General features: G+C 45.2%; 1 protein-coding gene across 1 annotated transcript; it reads right to left on the reverse strand.

The window, feature by feature from the left end:
- Positions 1 to 8830: 8830 nt before the first annotated feature.
- Positions 8831 to 20639, reverse strand: IL13RA2 (interleukin 13 receptor subunit alpha 2). The gene is made up of 8 exons (XM_031504842.2): positions 20435 to 20639; positions 17115 to 17266; positions 14868 to 15021; positions 14272 to 14392; positions 12347 to 12531; positions 11135 to 11292; positions 10224 to 10368; positions 8831 to 9612 (listed from the first exon to the last, which is right to left on the reverse strand). Exons 1-8 carry the CDS (start codon positions 20511 to 20513, stop codon positions 9506 to 9508), a joined length of 1101 nt encoding a protein of 366 aa, XP_031360702.2. The 5' UTR covers positions 20514 to 20639; the 3' UTR covers positions 8831 to 9505.

Consider the following 20639-nt stretch of genomic DNA (forward strand, 5'->3'; position numbering starts at 1 on the left):
AGGTGTTCTCTGGTTTGTAAAAAAAACCCTGATATTAAGTACACTTTTTTTTCCCAAATGAAAATAGCTCCTGGGAGTCACTAGTGCTTTGGGGAGCTGGGACATCCAAGCACACCAAAGGTGTGACATGCCTTTGTCAGCTCCATTCACAGCTTCTCAGGCAAGGAAACAGAACCCATCGTTTGTGGATGATCACTGATGGCCATGGCTCAAAACCCCTCACAGCAGCTGCAGGAACCTTTCACACCCTCCATCAAAGGCAAGGCAGTTCAACCTCATTTGGCATCTCAGAGAAGTCAGAGGTGCTGTGCAGGCTGTCCTTGCTGTCCCAGATGAGTGCATGCATTACTGGGGACCACAGCAGTGCTGCCACTGTGCTCATCCAGCCTCCCAGCCTAAGGAAGCGCCCACACTCAGCCCTCCCTGAGCTGAGTCCCACTTAAACACTGAGATTGCTTCCTGGGCAGACCCATCAAGAAAGGTATTATAGATAAAAATTGGTCCAGCCAAATTAAAAATGAAAAAATAAAAATTTGATTTTATATTGAATTCTCTCTGAGCCAGCCACAAGGAAAAGGACAGTGCCGAGCGCGGGATCAGCTCTGGGTGCGTCACAGAGTGGATGTCCTCGACAGAGGTTCCCTGGACCCAGCAGTTCTTATAAGAAATTTTCCTATCCTGAGGCCGAGATTTTGGCAATCCATTTTTTCTTCCCATTCAAAGTCCCACATATTCACAAAGTTTCTTTTCTCTGTGCGGTGGTTGAATAATTTGGGGTCCAGGTGGTGATGACTCTCCTTAATGGAGTTATGGGAACCTTGGCTTTCAGCCCAGAGGATTCCAGGGATTCCAATCTAGAATTGTTGCCGGGATGAGGGATGATCAGTGCCTGGGCGTTCCTGTATCACCATCTCCAGGCGAGCCACATGTATTAGATTGCAAATGAGGCTTTGTCAGAAACCAGTTTTGGATATGTGGGGTCAGCTCACAGTGCTGGCGTGTGTGCTTGCAACAATATAAAATATTACACATATCATATTATAACTGGCACAAATCAAACACAACAATATTATATTGGCATGAATTACATTCATCACATATAACAAAGGAAATATCAAGGCCATGTTACTTTTTTTGCTATTGTTTTGTTTACTTTTTTTGTAATATGTCTGATGGTGTGAAACTTGCTGAAATGGCATTTTATTTCCTGGATGTAGAAGTCCTGTGTTGTGTCTGGATGGAGATCCACACAGGAGGCAAGCAGCCCAGGATGGCAGGGACATGAATCCTCAATGTGGGGCTAATCCTTGTGTTCTGTCATTTTTCAGCTGGCTGTTTTATCTCTCTGTACTCTGGGAAGGGTATCTTGACACAGACAGTTTGCAGAGCCATTTCAGCTGTTCAGACAGCTCAGCCACAATATGTTGCCTCAAATTGTTCCATCAAGCACATGCATCAGCTGCATTTGCTTGCTTTGAAGCTGTGAAAACCAGAGACCTTCCTGAGAAAATTTAGCTTCTTACATAGAAATGAAGAGGTTGACAATGCTCCTCTCTAATGTACAAATGCCACAAAAGGCAGTGAGCTGCAAACTTGCCATAGCCTGTGAAGCTCTTTAGATTTCAGATTGTATCATTAGCTGCTGCAGTCCCAAAGCCTTGACATGTAGAAGCTGCAGCCAGAAGGGCTGTGTTGTCCTTCCAAGATGCCTGCCGGTGCGGTGGCTCAGGGGTGGGTGCTGAGATCCATGGGGGCTCAGGGGTGCAAGAGCTGGTGCCCGTGAGGCAGGGACACACAGCAGGGCACAGTCAGACCAGTTTGGGCGATGGGACCTTTCTGTGGGTGCTCAGTGGCACGAGCAAGGGGGAGGGCAGTGGCGGGGGCTGGTTTTGGCTGGCATGTGCCCTAGGGGACACAGATATGGTCAGTGGAGCAGCACTGGGCCATGGGCACTGTACCACAAGGCACAAGGTGATGCTATCCCTCAGTCACACCAGAGATGAATGATGGAGAAAAGTTGTGACATGTCTCTGCTTCACAGTACAGAAAGAACACGACTCCTCTTTCTTATGGTGACAGAGATATTGTCCCTTCTATTTAATTTTCATGCACTAAATACCAAATTCTGGCATCATGGATGCTGCACCTGCTTTCCGTGTCCTCTGCATCCAAGCACAGATGCTGACACCCAGTGGCCATAGGATTTCTAGCACCTGGAAAATTTCAGTAGAGATGCCTCAGCCGGTGAGATACAACATCCACCTTTTCATTTCCTCGAGTGCAGTAGGAGTAAAGAGTTCCTGAGAGATCACAAAATGGGTAAGTCTGGAAGGGAACAGAGGAGCTCATCTTGTTCAAACCCCTCTCAAGCAGGGTCCCCAAGCACTCTTTAGTCAGGATTGTTTGAGTATCTCCAGAGGATCCACAACCTCTCTGAACAGCCTGTTCCGGTACTCTGTCTCCCTCTCTGTAAAGAAGCTCTTCCTCATGTTCAGGTGAAAATTCCTATGTTCTTATGTCAGCCTTGCTTTGTGTCAGGTTATAGTGGTTGAAACACTTGTACTGAGAGGTCACTCAGAAAAATTAAAAAATAGTATGAGGATGGATATGAGGAAACAGAATGTAAGCCAATTTTCAAATTATTCTCCTGCTGAAAACTTGAAAATATACCTCAGTGAGAGAAGAAGAGTGATTTTTGAGTTCAGAGACCTTGGCGTTCATCTTCCCTGTTTTGCTACTTCCCAAAAGCAGTTAGAATATGACAAACTAAAAGGATTTTGCATTTCTCTGCAGCATGCAAAGGATCATGCATGATCTCTAGACATTCTCTAGGGAGAAAAAATCTGTGCAAGAAAAGTTGGGTTTATTTTCCAATAAATGGCTCTAAGATTTTATCAGTCAAAGACGGAAAGGAGACTCTAAACACATGGATATGCAAAGACAAAGACATGTCTCACCAAACATGTGGAGCTTAGTTGGTTAAAGTATGTGGAACCCAGACATGAGCTGGGAAGAATAAGAGCAGAGTATGTTAAAGGAGGGATTTTAAAAGTGCTTTACTAAAAATATTAATTATGGACTACAGCAAATTAATTAAAACACTCTACTAGACTACTGTGTGAAAGAAATACATTGGTGTAATTCTATAAACACAGGATAAAAAACCACTACTGAAATTCTAGCAAGGCTCAGGATATTAGGAAGGAAAGTGGCCATCTATTAGGGCTGAATTTTGCAAATGTTTCAGAGTGACTGTGACACTGTGAGAAAGCAGGTGGGAGATGTTTTGCTGCTGCAGTGAGGACCCTCTGTAGGGATGACTTTGGGGAGCAGAGAGCCCTGCACTGGGGCCAAGCCCAGCTTTCCTCACCTAAATGCTCCTCTGAAGCTGCAGCATACAGATACCATAAGTAGATGTGCTTAGTTTACCACTCTGTTATTAGGCAGGTTTCTAAGCAGGCTTCAGCCTAACTTTTATATTTTGTGGTTACTCAAATAGCTCTGATCTTTTTTTGGGGTGAGTTCTAGCTGTGGAGATAAAACAGCCTTTCCTTAGCTATCTCTTACTTGCACCCATGCACTTTAATTCTTCTTCCCTTCTTGCCTTTTTTTTGAGGGGTAAAATTGGAGTAGAGGCTTTAGCTCAGTTTAAACCCATCCAGCAGGTTGCGGCTGTTGCAGTATTTGTCCCAATCCAAATGCCTGTGTCCAGCATTCCCACATGGGAAAGTAGGTGAGATTGCATCAGATGTACCCAGGACAACAGGCTGGGCTTGGCTGCCTGCCTTACTTTTCCCCTTGGGGACATTCACAATGCACTAAAGTGTTTTTAGTAGATATTTTAACTGTTTAAGAGTCTGGCAGAACATCAGAGGCCTGATGGCAGTTCTGAAAATCCATGCCCAGTGCATGCTCATGGGTATTTTTCAAAGTAAAGCCATCTTATGGTGGCTGCCCAGGAGACAGTAGAGGCAGAGGTTATGTCTCAGCAGAATTACAACAACCATGAAACTTCATTTCTGCTTCAGTCCATGCATTGATTTTTTTTCCCCCTAGTTCTTTCCTCCTTAGGTTGCTCCCCAAATTACACTGGGCTGTTGCCCATTTAGCAGTGGAAGCAGCTGATAGTGATTGAATAATTTTGCAGTTGGATGTGTAATGTGCATCCAACATTTGCTGTGTTGTTTTTGTTTCTGATTGGATTAGTATAGCTCTTTACATAGCTGATTGACACAAACTTGGTTTTCTCTCTGAGCTTCCATTGTTCATTAGAAATTCCCACTTTGAATAAATGCTCCTTCAAGAAAATACATTTTCAGGGTTGTTTCAATAAAAACAAAACTAGACTAAACCCCTGTGTTTGCCTTAGTTAGTTCTTTAAGCAAAAAAAAAAAAAAAAGCCCAGAATGGGCTTGGAAAAGAGTATCTCATCCAGTGATGCTTTTTAAGTTTTTATTTTCTATCATCATCATAGGGAATGATTCCTAAAAAATCAGTCAGCAATTTCATCACCTGACTACATGGTGTTGAGAAACACCAGGTGTGCTTCATTGAATTCTGATGCCAGTGTCCAATTCTAGAGAAATTCCCTTGTCACATTTACTGAAATGACCCTCATTTCTCCTCTGAATCATCTCTCCTTTGCAGTAGCTGTGGTCATGCCTCTTTATAGCAGAAGTTTCTCTCAAGGCCTCTGCACCTGAGCTTTTCAACAGATAAGGCATATCAGCTGCTGAAATTAATATCTCAGGTAGCTCCTGTTCAGCATTTAGATGATCTCAATAGACTGAATATTTGGGAACAGGGAAGATCTGGTGAGAGCAAGGTGGGCACAGGGGCTGGATGCAGGTGTTTGCACATGTGTGTGAGGTGCTGCCTTTCAGTGTGTGTGTTCTGCTGACAGATTTCTGGAGTCCTCACAAAAGAAAAAAGCCAAGCAAGCCCACAGAACAACACGTTATCTTTATTCATGGCAGTTTCCACTGCCTCTCTTTTCTCCCTTGTCCTGTTATCAGAAACACCTTGCTTCAGAGTCAGTTTAGACTTCTTCCAGTTTTTCTGCAGTCAGTTTAAGCCCCTCCAGTTTTCCTGGGCCCATTAAGGACTGGGATTGCAACAACTGCCTTCACAAGCGGCAGCAGGCAGGGAAGACCCACCTGGGCTGCAGAAAGCTCAGGGCTCCTTGGCTGTCCTTGGGATAGTTCCATGAGTAACCCATCAAACACAATCAGTACAATATGCACAGGCAGTTAATATCCCACAGATGCCTGCAATGGCTTTCCTGATCCGGATCTGAAAGGGACACAGGCTGTTATTCCCAACACTGAGAGAGCTGAGGACATGCTCCAGCATCCCTGTCAGACATTGCCACATCCCAGTGGCAATGCAGGAAGCATTTGCTTTCCACAGATTTCTCACTAGCATCTACAGTTTGTTTGAATTTCACAAACCAAAATATTTGGAAGGCAGATGCACAGCAAAGATGAACAAGTGTGTTTGGGACTGCAAAAAGGTGTCAACTCATCTTTGAGGACTACACAAGGGTATTTCTAGAGCCAGTTCCCCCTCATGAGTGATGCCTTGAAAGGCTTATTAGAAAAGCTTCCTGCTTCATTATGCTACATAGCCATCAGGAAAATAAAATAGTTATCAGTACTGGGGCATCAGTTGTCTCAGACCTGAAGAAATTATCATCAGTAAAACCAGACAAATTAATCCACTCATCTGCTTTCCCTTGTGTCTTCACTGACATGAATGTAAACTGTTGTAGCGCGGCATGCGCTCCTCTCGCCGCGGCACTCCGAGCCGTGCCGGGCTGGGCGGTGAGGGAAGAGAACGGGCGGCCGCTTCCCCCTGCAAGCTCTGCAGTCTCAGTTCGTGGCGCGCGGGGACAGACGAAGGCGACACGGGACTTGGGGGGTGAACGGGATGGTTTTATTCAATGAGCCCCAAGACCCCCTCGGGGACGGGAGCAGAGGTTTTATACAGAACTCAGGAGGAGGGGTGTAGGAACAGTAACCACTAAGGGAATAGCAGGGGAGGAGTTTAGGGCAGAACTAACATGACAGGGAAGGTTCCAGGGAAAGGGGCAGGGAAAGGGGGGTTGGGGGGGGGGGAAACAGATATTAAACTAATATTAAATGAAAGAAAAACACACCACCGTATCTCCCTCTTTTCTTTTACAAAAGGAAGGAGAATTTTGTGGTTTAAGCAAATTAATAAAACATGCAAATAATATAAAATCATATGATAACATTGTAAATTACTTAAAGGACATGAAAGACACATTATTGCATTTATAGGGCAGGAAGAGTAGTAATATCCTAAATTAGACACAAGACTGCACAAAACTTGCTGTTTTGCTGCTCTGAGTAACAATCTAAAATAATGTAAATAATTGAAATAATTGAAATAGAATTGAAATCAGATAAAGTCAGGCAATTGAAATAAAATGAAATAGTTAACAGAAATTAAATTTAAAAATTGAATTAGAATTATTAAAATCACAATTATTTAATTTAAATAAAATAATTAAATGGAATTATTGGAATTAAATATAATAAAAAATCAACTAAATATAACTAATAAATTTTTAAATTTCGCAGCAATGCAGCAAGCCTGAAGCGATATAGTAGCTGAGTGATTCCTCTAGCAACAATGGTTAAACACAGCCTTTAAGTCAAAAAATATCAGAAAAGACTGAATTAATTATAATTACAACAAAACAACTTAATATAAAATCAAATTGTAACATTACATATTATTAAAAAAACATAAATTGAAAGACATTAAAAAATGATAAACTAATTGTGATTACAACATATGAAACATATAAAAACTTCATCTGGAATATATAAAATTGTCCTAAACAAAAGTCCAAATTAAGGGTACAAAGCACAGCAGGATTTGTGACTTCATCTGATTTAGAATTTGCTTCGTCGCCGCGCTTGCGATGTTCAGCTTCTTAAATTCTTAAAGCAGAGTTAGCGGATAGCGGCGCTTGTCTTAAAGCAGAGTCAGCGGATAGCGATGTGGTTTGTTCAATTTGAATGTCCGTTTGAGAGGTGGGCCTAATATCTTGAGTATTAATTAAATGAGATGATCTTTTTTTTCTATAAAATATAACTCAACAAACAGATTATTCAAAAATAATCAAAAGCAAAAAGAGGAATTTGTAATTAAATAAAAAGGAATATTGGGTAGGGTACATTAAGGAATAGGATAGGGGAATCAGACAATCACTTAATTAGTGATTGCCATGATTAACAGGGGGTATCAGTAAGGGGTGGACCGGGGCGCCGCCATTTCAGGGGGAAGACAAAATGACGGATCCTCAGTCCCGGGTTTCGGCTCCATTTCCTCGGGAGAAGATCCCTCCCGACCTTCCCCCCGGAGGACGAGCCCGAAGAAGGATGGGGGAATATCCAACCCCGCCTCCCCCAACAGGGACTAGCCTCGTGCAGGGACGGTGCAGGGCTATTGGGAGAGAAATGGGACTGGCGGGAAGCCAGGGGCGGAAAAGAAGGGTCAAGGCGGGAAAGCGGGTCCCGAGCGGCGTGGCCAGCGCCATCTTGGGAGGGGGTGCCGGGCACACTGCACTTGGCTTGAGCAGTGTCCGGCAGGGCACTTGGGGCAACTCGGCCACAGCAATCCCAAAGGGAGGATAGGAAAGGGTTTTAGGAAAGTCCGAGGGGATGGGGGCATAGGGAGCTTCACAGAAGCAAAAAGGGGAAATTTATAGGAGGGGGGGGGGGCCTAACGCAGCTGGATGTCGGCGCAATGCGTGGGTGTAAAGGGCCCCTTTTAACAACGCTCCTATAGCTAACGTGTCGCCCTCTTAGCTGTTCCCTACTGGTGTCTTTTCTACCCCCTCCGTCCAGCCCAGAATGGGGAGGGGAGGATAGAGAAGACAACATTTTCGAGGAGAAGAAAAAGCGATCCAATCTAGGTCCCCACAGAAGACTAGGCGAAGGATAGCACTCAGTGCTAACTTCCCCCAGAAGAAGAAAACCCACCCGCTTGCCAGGGACATACAAGGCTACAGCCCCAGTCTGGGCGCAGACGGGGGTTAAAACGCGAGAAAAAAAAAAAGCGGCAAACCCAGCTGTCCGTCGGGGCGACCCCGCACCCGTATAGCCCACCTTACCTTGCAGGCTCGGACGGAGATGGCTTGGATCTTCTCCTTGACTCGATGGAAAAGTCGCGCTAAAAACTGGGGATGTTCCTTCCCGGTTTTGGCCCTTCCGGAAGCCTGGGTGTTCCCGTTAAACCAAGACTCGTCCCCGAAGCCTTGGTTTCGGCCACTATCAGCCTCCGGTGGTCTCGCTGCAGATGCTGACCGAGGAACGAACCTCTTCTCGGTCAGCCTTTCTTCAGGCTCCCCCGAGCCGCTGCCAAAACCGCTCTCTATGTCCTCGGGTAAGTCTGCCCGCCAAAAAGCTCTGCAGCCCGGCTGCCCATGCAGCGCGGTTGCTTCCGGGCGGGAAGATGGTGAGAACAAAGAGGGTCCCGGAGCGTCAGTTTTTCGCTCGGCGCTCAGCTCCTCTTAGCATCAGGCAGAGCTTTTACGGCCGTAGATGTTCCTCTTCCCTCCTTCTTCTTCTTCTGTGAGGCGGGCGCCCCCACGAATTTGCCCGTTTTTTTTACAAGACGAAGGAGGGAACCATCCTCTGCTACCATATGTTGTAGCGCGGCATGTGCTCCTCTCGCCGCGGCACTCCGAGCCGTGCCGTGCTGGGCGGTGAGGGAAGAGAACGGGCGGCCGCTTCCCCCAGCAAGCTCTGCAGTCTCAGTTCGTGGCGCGCGGGGACAGACGAAGGCGACACGGGACTTGGGGGGTGAACGGGATGGTTTTATTCAATGAGCCCCAAGACCCCCTCGGGGGCGGGAGCAGAGGTTTTATACAGAACTCAGGAGGAGGGGTGTAGGAACAGTAACCACTAAGGGAATAGCAGGGGAGGAGTTTAGGGCAGAACTAACATGACAGGGAAGGTTCCAGGGAAAGGGGCAGGGAAAGGGGGGTTGGAGGGGGGGAAACAGATATTAAACTAATATTAAATGAAAGAAAAACACACCACCGTAGTAAACACCTGGGATGTGACTGCCAAAAGAATGAGGATTTAGCCCATTAAAATGGTACTGCTTTAACACAGCTAGGACAAATATCTGCTCTTGAGTATTTTGGGGCATGATAATAGCTTCATTTGTGCTGCTGTGCATGCGAGTAACTGCTGCATTTAACAGAAGCAGTCTGAGCTCTTATGAGCAGGATTTGTGTCTCTGCAGTAAGTTTATGGGTTGCTGTAGGGGCATTTCATATCAGAAACAGACACACTCAGAAAGGTTGTTTACTGAAAATGAACTATTGTTTGGTGTCCAATCTTGGAGCATCTATTAATGCTTGGCCCTTAGACATTTAATGTGATGTTTCAGTTACAATGGTAGCTATAAATTGTTAGAGACACCAAAAAAAAAAGCATATTGCTTGGATAGGCTACCTTGGTGCTTACCTTTTCTTGCACTGGCCAATCAACATAAATATTATGAGGGTAATTGACAAACTCAGGATGACAGGAATGAGGATAAATAGCTCCTTGTCCTCTTTTCTGGACTCTGCAAAGATAAATAGCAGGAAATAAGATGTTAGAATGGATTATATTACCTCCTCTGAAGCTTGGGCTCAGACACAAAGTCATCTTGTCCATGTTACCCTACATAGTTTTGTTTGTTTGTTTGTTTGTTACAGGTATATGTTACTGGGTGGGATCACATCCTCCTTCAGGGTTTTATATCTCTGGCACATAGATACAGTCACTGCTAAGTGCTTCTCCCCTGCCTTCTGCACCTTGCAGCAGAGACAACCCAAGAGAGCCTAAGGGTTCAGAGGAGCTGATCTGTGGTGCAGGACAGCCAGGAGGATGCCCTGTCCAGAAACTGGAAGTACCTTGTGCCCTCTCTTGGTCAGCAGTCACTCCTCCATCCCAGCTGTCCCCATGCTGCTGCAGAAGCATTAATATTTTGGGGCTCACCTGCTAAGTGCACTGCAGATGCAAAGCTGCAGGAATTGTTGTGCTGGAGCAGATTGAAGGTGAAACTAAGCCAGCAGCCCATCTCCAGTGCAGAGGTCCCTGGGCAGCAGATCCCCTGGGAAACCATCAGCACTTGCACCCAAACAGGTTTTATAAACCATATAAAAGAAACACCATTTACTTTGAGTACCATACCAGAGAAGCAATCCTGTGTCCATTCACTCCAAAAGCCTTGGTCTGCACAAAAAATGTTTGCTCTCCCCCTGACACGAACACATGAAATGTGGCTTTGATTTGCTCTGGAAATGGTTACAGCGGTTTCCATTTGGGTCGACACAAACTGAGAAACAAAATAGAAAGATATATCAAAGAATTACGTGCCGCCACCAGGATCTGTCTGGTGTGGCCTGATTTTCCTGCACATTGTCCAGGTTCTGTAAACCTTTGGATTATCTTTTGGCAGTTTTAAATGATTTCACAATAGTTTTGTGCAAGCTAATGCAAATAAGATGACTATGAAGGCAAATCTACTGAAATTATTTTCTGGATGTGTTGTCATGTATATTGCCACTTATGCCAATTAATTTATGGAATCTTTCTTTTAATTAAGTAGACTCATGAGTGGAATACAGCAATTAAAAAATAGATGCCCCCTATGATTAATTAGCCCTTTTCAGTTTTGCCTCCAAACTGCACCTGGATAATATACAAGGAAAAAGCACCACACATAAAAGGTATGTTCGATTCAAGGCCACTCCTTTTGAGAGATTAGAATTATAGTTTCATTGGTCCAAGTTATGCCACCCTATTCAAGGAAACAAACCACAGCAACCTTTAAATTTCCTCGCTGTCAGTTTTCTGAGATAACAGGCAGGAGGTCCAAGGAAATGCTCGCTTGGCGACTCCTGCTGAGGATCTGCTTCTGCTGAAGCAGAGCTGCTGCTGGAGGTCAGGGGGTTAAGGAGGAGCGTGTGTGGTGCAGCAGCCGGTCAGCGATTCCCGCCAGGGTGACTCACACCCGGCTGCAGCCTGTGCCCCTCCTGCCGGCTCGGCCACAGCTGCCCGACCCCTTCCCTTCCCTGGGACACCCTGAGTGCTGTCCCTACCGCCCAGGCAGCCGCGGCCTGCCCCGCATCTTCTGCCACCTGCACCTCGTACTCCAGGCAGTGTGGCGGCACCCGCCCGCCCGGGGGCCTCCAGGCCGCCCGCAGCTCCTCGGCTGGGGACACAGAAACCACCAGCTGCTCCGGGGCTGAGGGCTTTGCTGGAGGGGAAAGGAAAGAGAGAAGGTCAGGAGGTGCACTCAGAGAGCTCCTGGCTGTAGTTAATCACCTCTGTCCCCTTTCCCTGCTGATGGGATTTCTGAGCGCTCCTGACTTTCAGCCACGATGCTGGAGGAGCAAGATGTCACCAAGTCTGGAGGATATGTTGTTTATTTTAACTTGACACACAGGCAGGACGGAGTCCTTGCTGTGGGCTGCGGCGCAGGTTTAGAAGCACGGCCGTGTAAGAGCTGTGCCCGGCACGTTCCCCTGGCAGCCTCGGCCCCTGCACACTCTGCTGGCCTCACACTCTGCATCACAGAGAAGGCTCTGATCTATGTCCGATACTCAGAGCCACACACGAACCACGTGGCAGCACTAACTGAATTCCGAAATCCTGCTCATGAGCCTGGTGGCTCAGTGGGACAACTGGCTATTTGTCCTTCTGGCATGTAGGCAAATGCACCAGCAAGGTAAGTGCATTTATGAAATTACACCATAACACACACCGAGTACATGTACGAGTGTTTGCAAATCATGTAGTGCTCTGCTCCCTTTCTCTCCCCTCACGGTTTTGAAATCCATCTCTGACAGCCTCCGTCACACCTTGTACTCAGCTCACCCCAGACCTTAGCTTGGTTTGAACAGCAGAGCCCAAAGATCTCTCCTGTGCTTGCAAGGAGTGCAGCAATGGTTTCAATTCCAGCAGGAGTAAATAAAGATATCTCTGTGCTGCTAGAGCCAAAAATCCCATAGCTGCTTTGCCACATGCCCAGCAGGCCATTTATGTCCTGAGTTGTCCAGCTGCCAAATGAGCACTTGGAGGCACCCACTGACCTCGAGGGTTGTGCTGGGTGGTGTTGTTTGTCTGCAAACACTCCTAGAAACTGAAGTCCTGCTTGGCACATGCCACAGCCCCTTCCCTGGGGGGAAAAGCACACATTCCAACCACCCAGTTACAAAAGCACACATTGAATTGAGACCCCTAATTCAGGAAGTGGGCCTGGGGTGTGTGGTGACCACAAGGGTCCCCTGTTGTTTCCCTGCCCTCCTTACCAAGGTTGTGAAGGTGAAGGGTGGTGTACAGTGGCCGTAGCAGACTGGCTGCCGCTGAGCCATTGACACAAATGTTCAGATCCTGGTATTCTGCCTGGCTGAGGTTGTGTAGCACGCAGCCGAGATTTATGCCGTGATCCTGGATGTAGTGATCACACTGCACCACCTGCTCCAGCCCCTCGTACCTAGCAGTGGGCAGGGAAATAGAAAAAAGTAACCGGAACAAATTACTACTTAGTAAGACATTTTTAATAAGATTGGACATAAGCCTCAAATATTGCCCATATCCCGCCTTTGTCCAAAGCACAGTGCTGTGGGTCAGTCAACTGGACTCCTCCTATGGTAAAAGTGAGGAGAAGAGAAAAAACCCAAATTAACATGCACAGACAGCTTCTCAGGTTGCTTTTTAGGCTGTGCCAGGCTCTCCCCAAGCCCATTCCTGGACCACAAGAGGTGCCACTGCGTGACTGGAGCTGGGGAAGGATCTGGCCTCTACTCATGGAGACAGTCATGCGCCCCTAGGCCCTTTCCTGCATCATCAGCCACAGACTCTGGAGTTGCAGAAAGGTCCCCTCCCAAACCAAAATGAAGTTTTTAGGCAGGTGATGTGTGCCACAAATGTACTGAGTGCTGCTAAACTGCTCTGGCTGACTACAGGTAGTTCCCATGGCTCTCCATGGGCACATGGAAACTCAGGGTTTGCTAGGAAGGGGTTTACACTTTGTCACTTAATGTGCAGCCACAAACCTGTCTCTTCTGCCTTTGTGGGCCATTCCCCAAAACTGAGCTGCTGACTGCATCCTGGAAATATTGACTGGTGTTTCATATTGCTTTTTAAGATTCCTGCTGCTTTATGCCCTCACAACAGGGCTGAATTTGGTCCCTGTACTCCAGACCTAATGAAAGTCTCTTTGCACAGCACATTATGTCTGGGGGAAAAACTTCATGTTCTAGTACTATAAAAATTTGCTCACAGGGATCAAAGGATGCCGTGGTGTCCACCCAATCTTGTGATAAAATGGGACCCAGATCCAAATGCCTGGTTTTATTGAAGGCAATTGAATCGAGGCTGGGTTTTTTTAGTGTTTCTTTTCCTTTTAGGCATGAATCATGCATTTCCATGGTTTCCTTTAAGCAGATCTTTGCAGTTAGCAAAATGGTTTTGAACTGGTGCTTCTGCTTTGAAGATTATTTCCAAGAACTACATGGAACCTGTTTAAAATGCAGCTATGCATGTCTTCACATAATCCAGTGGCACGAAACCCAGCCTAAGTCATCCTTTGCATAATATCATAGGAGCTGAAGAACAAATACAGTATTTACTTTGTTCCAAACCACTCATTCTAGCTATGTTTTTCCTGCAGAACAGAATTTAGCACCAGCTTAAAAGAAACAGCTGAGAATTATGTGTTTTTATTACCCTGTTAAAGCATGTTTGCTTGTATGGCATGTGCTAAGGCTATGAAAATATATTTGAACACTAAACCTCTAAGTTGCTGGGAAGCTCCACTCTGTGTCTAGGGTTCACTGAGCTTGGTAGCCTTGTGCTTAAATCGTGTCCAATTGAGATATATGCGCTGTGATAATGGGAAATGTGCAGCCAGAGCTATCCAGGAATGTTTAGCAAAGTGTTTATGGTGGACAACATGCAGAAAACACCTCCTGGGAATGAATAAAATGAAAGGAAGAAGTCAGAAGACATTTCCTGGCAAAGATCAGCATGGGTCTGATTTTAAGAAAGTAAGAAACATTTTGGTGTTTTCTTGCCAGAAGCCCTGTATTGCTTGAGACATTATTTTGGCTCATTCTAGGTGAACTGGACAATAGCACTGCCAGCTATAAAAGCATATTTACTGTGGCATTTTGTACTCAGAGTGGCTCACTTGATTGCTGCCTGGATGATTTCCTATTTTTCTGTTACATACCAATAATATAGCCCATAATGTACACCATGAGGTGTGAGGAGACCTGGCTGCCAGGTGCACTTCAGGTATTCCCAGTCATGATAGATGCAGCTGAAATTCTGGACCTCTGAATCAAGTTTTCCTGTCAAGTGAGAAGGAAATAATCACTATTTAACAGTGTACCAGTCAGACGCAGCAAAAACCAGTTTTATGCATTTGAACCACTGTGTGCTTCAGTTGAAAGATAAAAAATGGAAAGAAAAAAAAGGAAAAAGGCAAGGAAAAGCCAGCCAGTCAGAATTATTAGTTTTACTGCCAAGTGCTCTGTTTCTTATAAAAGCCAGCCCACCTTAGAGCAGAAAGACACTTAACTGACTTTTTCATTCAGCAATGGAGTCCTGCAGGGCAGCTGAGCAGAGCTTGGGTGTGGGCAGAGGGAAACAAACCCGAAGTGTCCAGTAACCACAGCCTTCGGTAGCAGAGCTGTTCTAATGTCTTAAACATCAGCAAGCCCTGCAATAACGTATCCACCCAGGAACTCTCAAGCCAGCACTGGTTCATGCAACAGACTCATGCAAAGCACAAAACTGCAGCAGGTGCCACAGGCTGCTCCTAACCTTGTGGTGGGATCTGAAATGTTGCATAAATCCAGTCACTCTGCACCTCCACATCACCTGTACACTGTCCTTTGAGCAATGTCTGCAGCCTCACTTCAGCAGTCCTGCTGAGGTCAAATCCAACTCTGAGTTTTAGCTTCCTAGTAAAAATAACCTGATTGAAAGACAGACTTTTTAAGCACCTCTTCTGTCACTAAGTGGGCTGCAGAATTAGGTATCTTTGCTCTTGCTCCAGCTGCAAATAGTCTCATTTGTATGCTTCATCGTCTCTTTACATATCTGTCCTGCCTCACTTGCCCAGTACTCCTCCAGCATTCATTTACAGCTCCTGTGCCCAGCTTTGTTGGCTTCAACCCACAGGCCACAGCCAGGACAAGGCAGAACAGTCTGATTAATGGGACCCCCAGCAGCAAGGGGCACTGTAGACAGCCTGAGGCGGATACCACCACAAATCCACATAAAAGGCATTTTTTTAATGGTGTGAAATAATCAGAAACAGAAAGAATGAGTCTTTTAAAGCTGGTTCCTGTGGGAAGCACAAGCAGCCCCTGAAAGGGTGGACCAGCAGCCAGGCAGTGCTTCACAGCCTTACCCACGACTATGTACCACCTGGCCTGGCCTTTTGTGGGACTTTCTGAGCACCCCCTTTTAGGGTTTTTCTATTTTTTTTTTTCCTCAGACTTACTCCCCTTCACTATATGTAAGGACAAGGAAGTTGACAAGGTTTACAATAAATGAGGAAACAAAGTGTTGTGTTAGCCCATGTAGGACAGAGGTAACGTGCCATAAAGTGCATCTGTGCCATAAAATGCATCTGTGTGCTGCAGTGGGAACAGCAATAGTACAGCTCACAGTCAGGCTGTCCTCAGCACTCCCCAGGTGCGAGAGATGTGGTGAGCCAGGTATTTCTAACAGATATCAATGATGTTGTCATTGATCTTCTTCTGCTGATGTCCAATGGATTTTTTTCAGCCTGACTGTTCTTTGTGACCTTATCTGAGGTCAACATTTTGGCAAGGTGTCAAAACACTAGGGTGTTTGCTCTAGTCTGTACATCTATATCATATAAGAAATTTTTATTACTCATGATTTCAAGAATTTTGATTTTTTTTTTTTTAACTGCACATGTTTTTTCTTTTAAATTGCAGTTAAAATCATCCTGTAGGGATCTGCACAGATGCACACTGCTGCACATCTGGGAGCATGAGGTGCATCATGACCATCATCAGGTCCAGGAGCCGCTTTCTATGCCCTTGCAATTGCAATCCATAGCTGAAACAGGATTTTTCCCTCTGCAGGCTCCTATGGGGTGCCTGGGCCTAACCCCATTTTTGTGGTGGCTGAGCACAGCCTGGCAGCCCTGGCTTTGCTGCCCCAAGCAGGTGACCTGTGCCAGCAAGGAGCTAGGCTCCACAGCACTGCCAGCCTGAGTGCTCCTTCTCTTTCCCTGGTCTGTTGAGCTGGCAAGCCCTCTAGCTCTCTTCCCTTAGGATTGTGCAAAAAATCAATTTTTCTTTCAGGATTTCAATCTGTATTTTAGGTTGTTGAGGGAGATCCTCAGCATATTTTTAATGTGTTCCTCAGTATCTTGTGCCAACCAAACAGCCCTCACTGCTGGGTTTCTCCTCTCCCCATTCCATTTACCTTCCTAACCCTGCAGCCGTTTTCATTTTTTAAGTACTCACAAAATATATTCCAACAACCCTTCCTGTGTTGTGCCTGCTACTGCCCTGCTACACATCAATGAGAGATAACTGACAATTTTATCAAAGACCTGAGTTACAGTCAATCACATCTAAAAGAGAGAAGTAAATAGTAATTAGAAACACAGTTCTGGATAGAGGGAATTTTAGACCATTAGGATAATTAATGATACCTAACTTTTATTTGTTCACTGCTTTGCATCCCTAAGGATCTGTTGTTTCAGCTCAAGCCTCATAAAGATGCTTTTAAAAAGTGTAATTTTTTTTTTCCTTTTACATGAGGAATACAATGAGGAATGCTATTGAATTATTTTGGGCAGCAAACACCCAGCCCTGTGACAGAAAGAACCCCTTCACTGCCTGCTGCTGCTGTTACATTTCCAAACACATTCCCATTCAAACCACCGAAACAGTCTGGTTTCTCATGGAAAACTGGAACAGCTTTGGTTCCACTCCTGCTTGAAATGCTGACAGAAATCTATGCAGGAAGTAAAGGCAGAACAATAACCCTGGTTTGGGAGGATTATTTCATGCTTTGCCTTACCTTCCAGTCTCTATCCCCAGTGTTGCGATATTCAAAATTGTATTTTACTGTGCACTTCTTGAAGGTTTGGATGTGGAGCGGAGGCTTCCACTCGACATCAAGAGAACCCAGGAGCCCAGGGTCAGTGATCCAAAGGTCTCGTGGGGGAGCAACTACATTAAAAACAGAGCAGAGGGTGAAACAGAATGTCCGAGTGAAGAAAACAAACCCAAAGCAGTCATGAAACTTGTCAGTGTGATATTTTGATATGAATTATTGAAATTCAGCTGCTGGATGTGGAGGGAAGTGCTGCAGCCCTGACTGTTCAACAAACATGCACAAGCTCTGCACCTGCCCAGCCCCAAAAAAACAGTTTTTGCAGGTGCGCAAAGAAAACACTCAAGGATCATTGAAAAAGCACACAGAATGCCACATTTTCACACCCTTTTCCAAGACTTTTTAAGTAAAACTAGTGTCCTGGGATGACCTTTCATGTCCTGTATTGGCTTACCTTCAACCCCTGATATTTACCAACCTTCTGGACACTTATCTCTTGAAACATTGTGTTCAGCACATCCACCAACACAAAATGACAGATCAAAGCATGCTGTCAGGGATAATAGACACAAATCACGCATATTGCTTGAAATGTTCCTTTCAAGTGTATTAAAAATTATTGGGGGGAAAAAAACAGGAAAAAGGATAAAAAGCAGAGAATTAGAGAATAATTCTTATTTTAGACACCTATCAGCTACACAGAAATGTGACTTTACAGTTGATCTGGCTTTTATAAAAGTATTTCAAGGTGCTGGTATGTGTTAATATATAAGGAAGTATGGATGAATTCCATCCTAAAATGTGTCCTAGAAGTGTAGCTCTATATGGAGTTGTCATTCACATGACAAACTCCATGGCTGCTCAGTTTTATTAGCTGGAACAAAGTAAATTTTTGTCAACATCAAAGGTCATTTTTTTCCACTATCTAGAGGTGAAATTATCTATTTGGTTTCTAAATATTCATTGCATTATACACTTTGTTTCACAGGAATTTGGAGCCCATGTCCTGGCAGTTTCAGTCACCACCATTCTCCCTTTGAATCTGGCCTTCAGATCACTGGCTTCTCTAACACCTTTTTAATGTCTTCATCAGGATTTACAACATTATTTTCTTGTATTCTTTTAATAAATCAATTGTGAAAGCAGACCATAAGGATATTTTTCAGTGGAAGATGGCGACACAAATCCAGCTTTAATGTGCTCCCTGGAAAGTTTGCAGGGTACATTGCTGGAGGATTTGTTTCTTCTACAGAAATTTTCCCAAGTAAAACACAGCAGTTAGAAAATCCCACTTTTCCCAGTATGTGAAGTTCCATGGGAGATTTATGATTACATTAGATGATGAAGTAGAAGATGTATTTAGATGTATTTAGATGATACTGGACCAAGTGCTTGGGAGGCTCCTCCTGATTGTATAAATGCTGAACCTCACAGAAATGCAAAGAAGGAAACAAAAAGCTGCTAGCCTTTGTCATGTTAAGCTGTCAAGAGAGGGTTAGATTGGTCAGAACTGGAATTCCTATCTGGATAGGAGAATGCTCTGAAATTCATTTATATCTTGAGCTTGAGCAAAACAGAAGTATTTTTTTCAAAACTATTGTAATTGTAAACAGCAATTCTTGCAAAATAAATTTTGACTGGATTTCAAAGGGAACAGAAAAGCTTCTCTTTGGGATGTTGCTTGCATTCTGGGATGTTGCTTGCATTCTGGGATTTGATTTTTAAATGTAAGCACTGCCTCTTGCAGTTTCTCATTTTCACAATAATACATTACCAGTCTCACTTAAATCCACATCACTCATACAGAACACAGGACTAGAAATGTTCTATTTCTTCATGCAGTCTTGAAGGAAAGATGCTCTGGATGTTTCTTGGAAAAAAACAAACTAACAGCTTCTGGCCCTGATGTTTGTGATGGTGAGTCAGCTAATGCAGTCGGGCTGTGTGACAGCCACAGCCCTCACAGCCACCCCTCTGGCTGCTGGGCACTGCCACCAGCATCACTGCTTTGGTGACAAACCCCTGCTTATCCCCAGCTGTCCCCCACCACTTATGTCCACACCACACCCTCTGAGAGGCAGGTGGGGTTTGCAATTTTCCACCTATTTTGCCAGCGAAAAAACAGCAGCCTGCCAGGTGTCCCCCAGCTGTCCCCCCCCCCCACACACACACACCCACCCCCTTCATATCTGCCCTTCCCTGTGCTGGTCAGAGAGGTGGAGGTGACACTCATATTTTCTGGAGCCCATTTCAAAAGCAGTAGGCTTTGCTCAGCGTGGCAGCAGGGAAGTTGCCATAGACAGGTAAAAGAAAGGCCTCATAAAATCAGGCCTGCTATGCTGGATTGACAGCTGGCCTGTCATTTCTTCTAAGTACAGCTTTAACTTTGCAAGTTCCCATGTGAACACAATCTTGGTATGAATAGTTTGCTAACATAACAACCTATTCTTGGGTGAAAAATAAGTACACCTGCATAAACATTAGATCTGATAAGAACCACAAAAGAAAAATGTAAACAACCTGAACCTTAGTATGTATGTACAAATCATCTTCTGATCAATAGGGTAGTAAGAAAACTACCAGCCAATAGATGTTGCATATAAGGTCTGTGAAAACTGTGTAAAATAAGTCATGTGAATAAAGATTTGGCTTTTCCCGCATGAAGAAAATGGAACCTTGCCTGATTTATTCCGACAGGGGGTTGTGGCAGCTTTCTGTGAGTGCTGGATAGCAGGACAGGCAGTTTCTTGATGGCTGAGCATGCACTGCTTCCATCAGGGAGGGCCAGATCTGCCCAGTATCTCTCAAGGTGCAAATGCCAGCTGCCAGATGCCAAAAGAGCCAGCAGGTGCAGTGCAGCAAAGAGGTGCTCAAGGGTTGGAACCAAAGGATGCTTGAAGTGCCATTGCCATGAATGATAGCTTGCAGAGCAGTATTCTCTTAGAAGTGTTACTCTCCAAGTACAAATAAGCCTTCTGTTTCTTACACCTAGCACAGTCTGTCTGTCTGGGACCATGCTCAAAAGCATTTATATCAGTGTTTATATTTGAATAACTCTATCAAAAAAATATACTTGCTGTGCACCAAAGGCAATATTTTCTCCTTTCAAACAGAAAAATAGCCACTAAACACATAAGATATTTAAACCATGGATTACATGTTTATAAACCTGCCACTCACACAGCAATGCACACACAGAGAAGAAAAACTCTGGCTGAAAGACAAACTCCCCCAAGGGCCCAAGTGAACACCAAGCAGTGACACAAGGGCATACTAGGCTTTACCTGTGCTGGGGGAGGAGGAGGCTAGCACCCAGCCCCACACCACAGCCACAGCGAGCACGGAAAGCCTCCAGGAAGCCATCAGAGGTCAGGGGTCCCACTGGGCAGGTGCTGGTCAGAAGAGCAGTCCTGCATCAGGGCTGTGAGGGGCTGCGGAGACACAGAAGAGTTCAAAGGCTTCAGCGTAACCCTGGGGCCCTGATATTCC

The sequence above is a fragment of the Lonchura striata genome, chromosome 14 (genome assembly GCF_046129695.1).
Source record: "Lonchura striata isolate bLonStr1 chromosome 14, bLonStr1.mat, whole genome shotgun sequence".
Classification (NCBI taxonomy): Eukaryota; Metazoa; Chordata; class Aves; order Passeriformes; family Estrildidae; genus Lonchura; species Lonchura striata.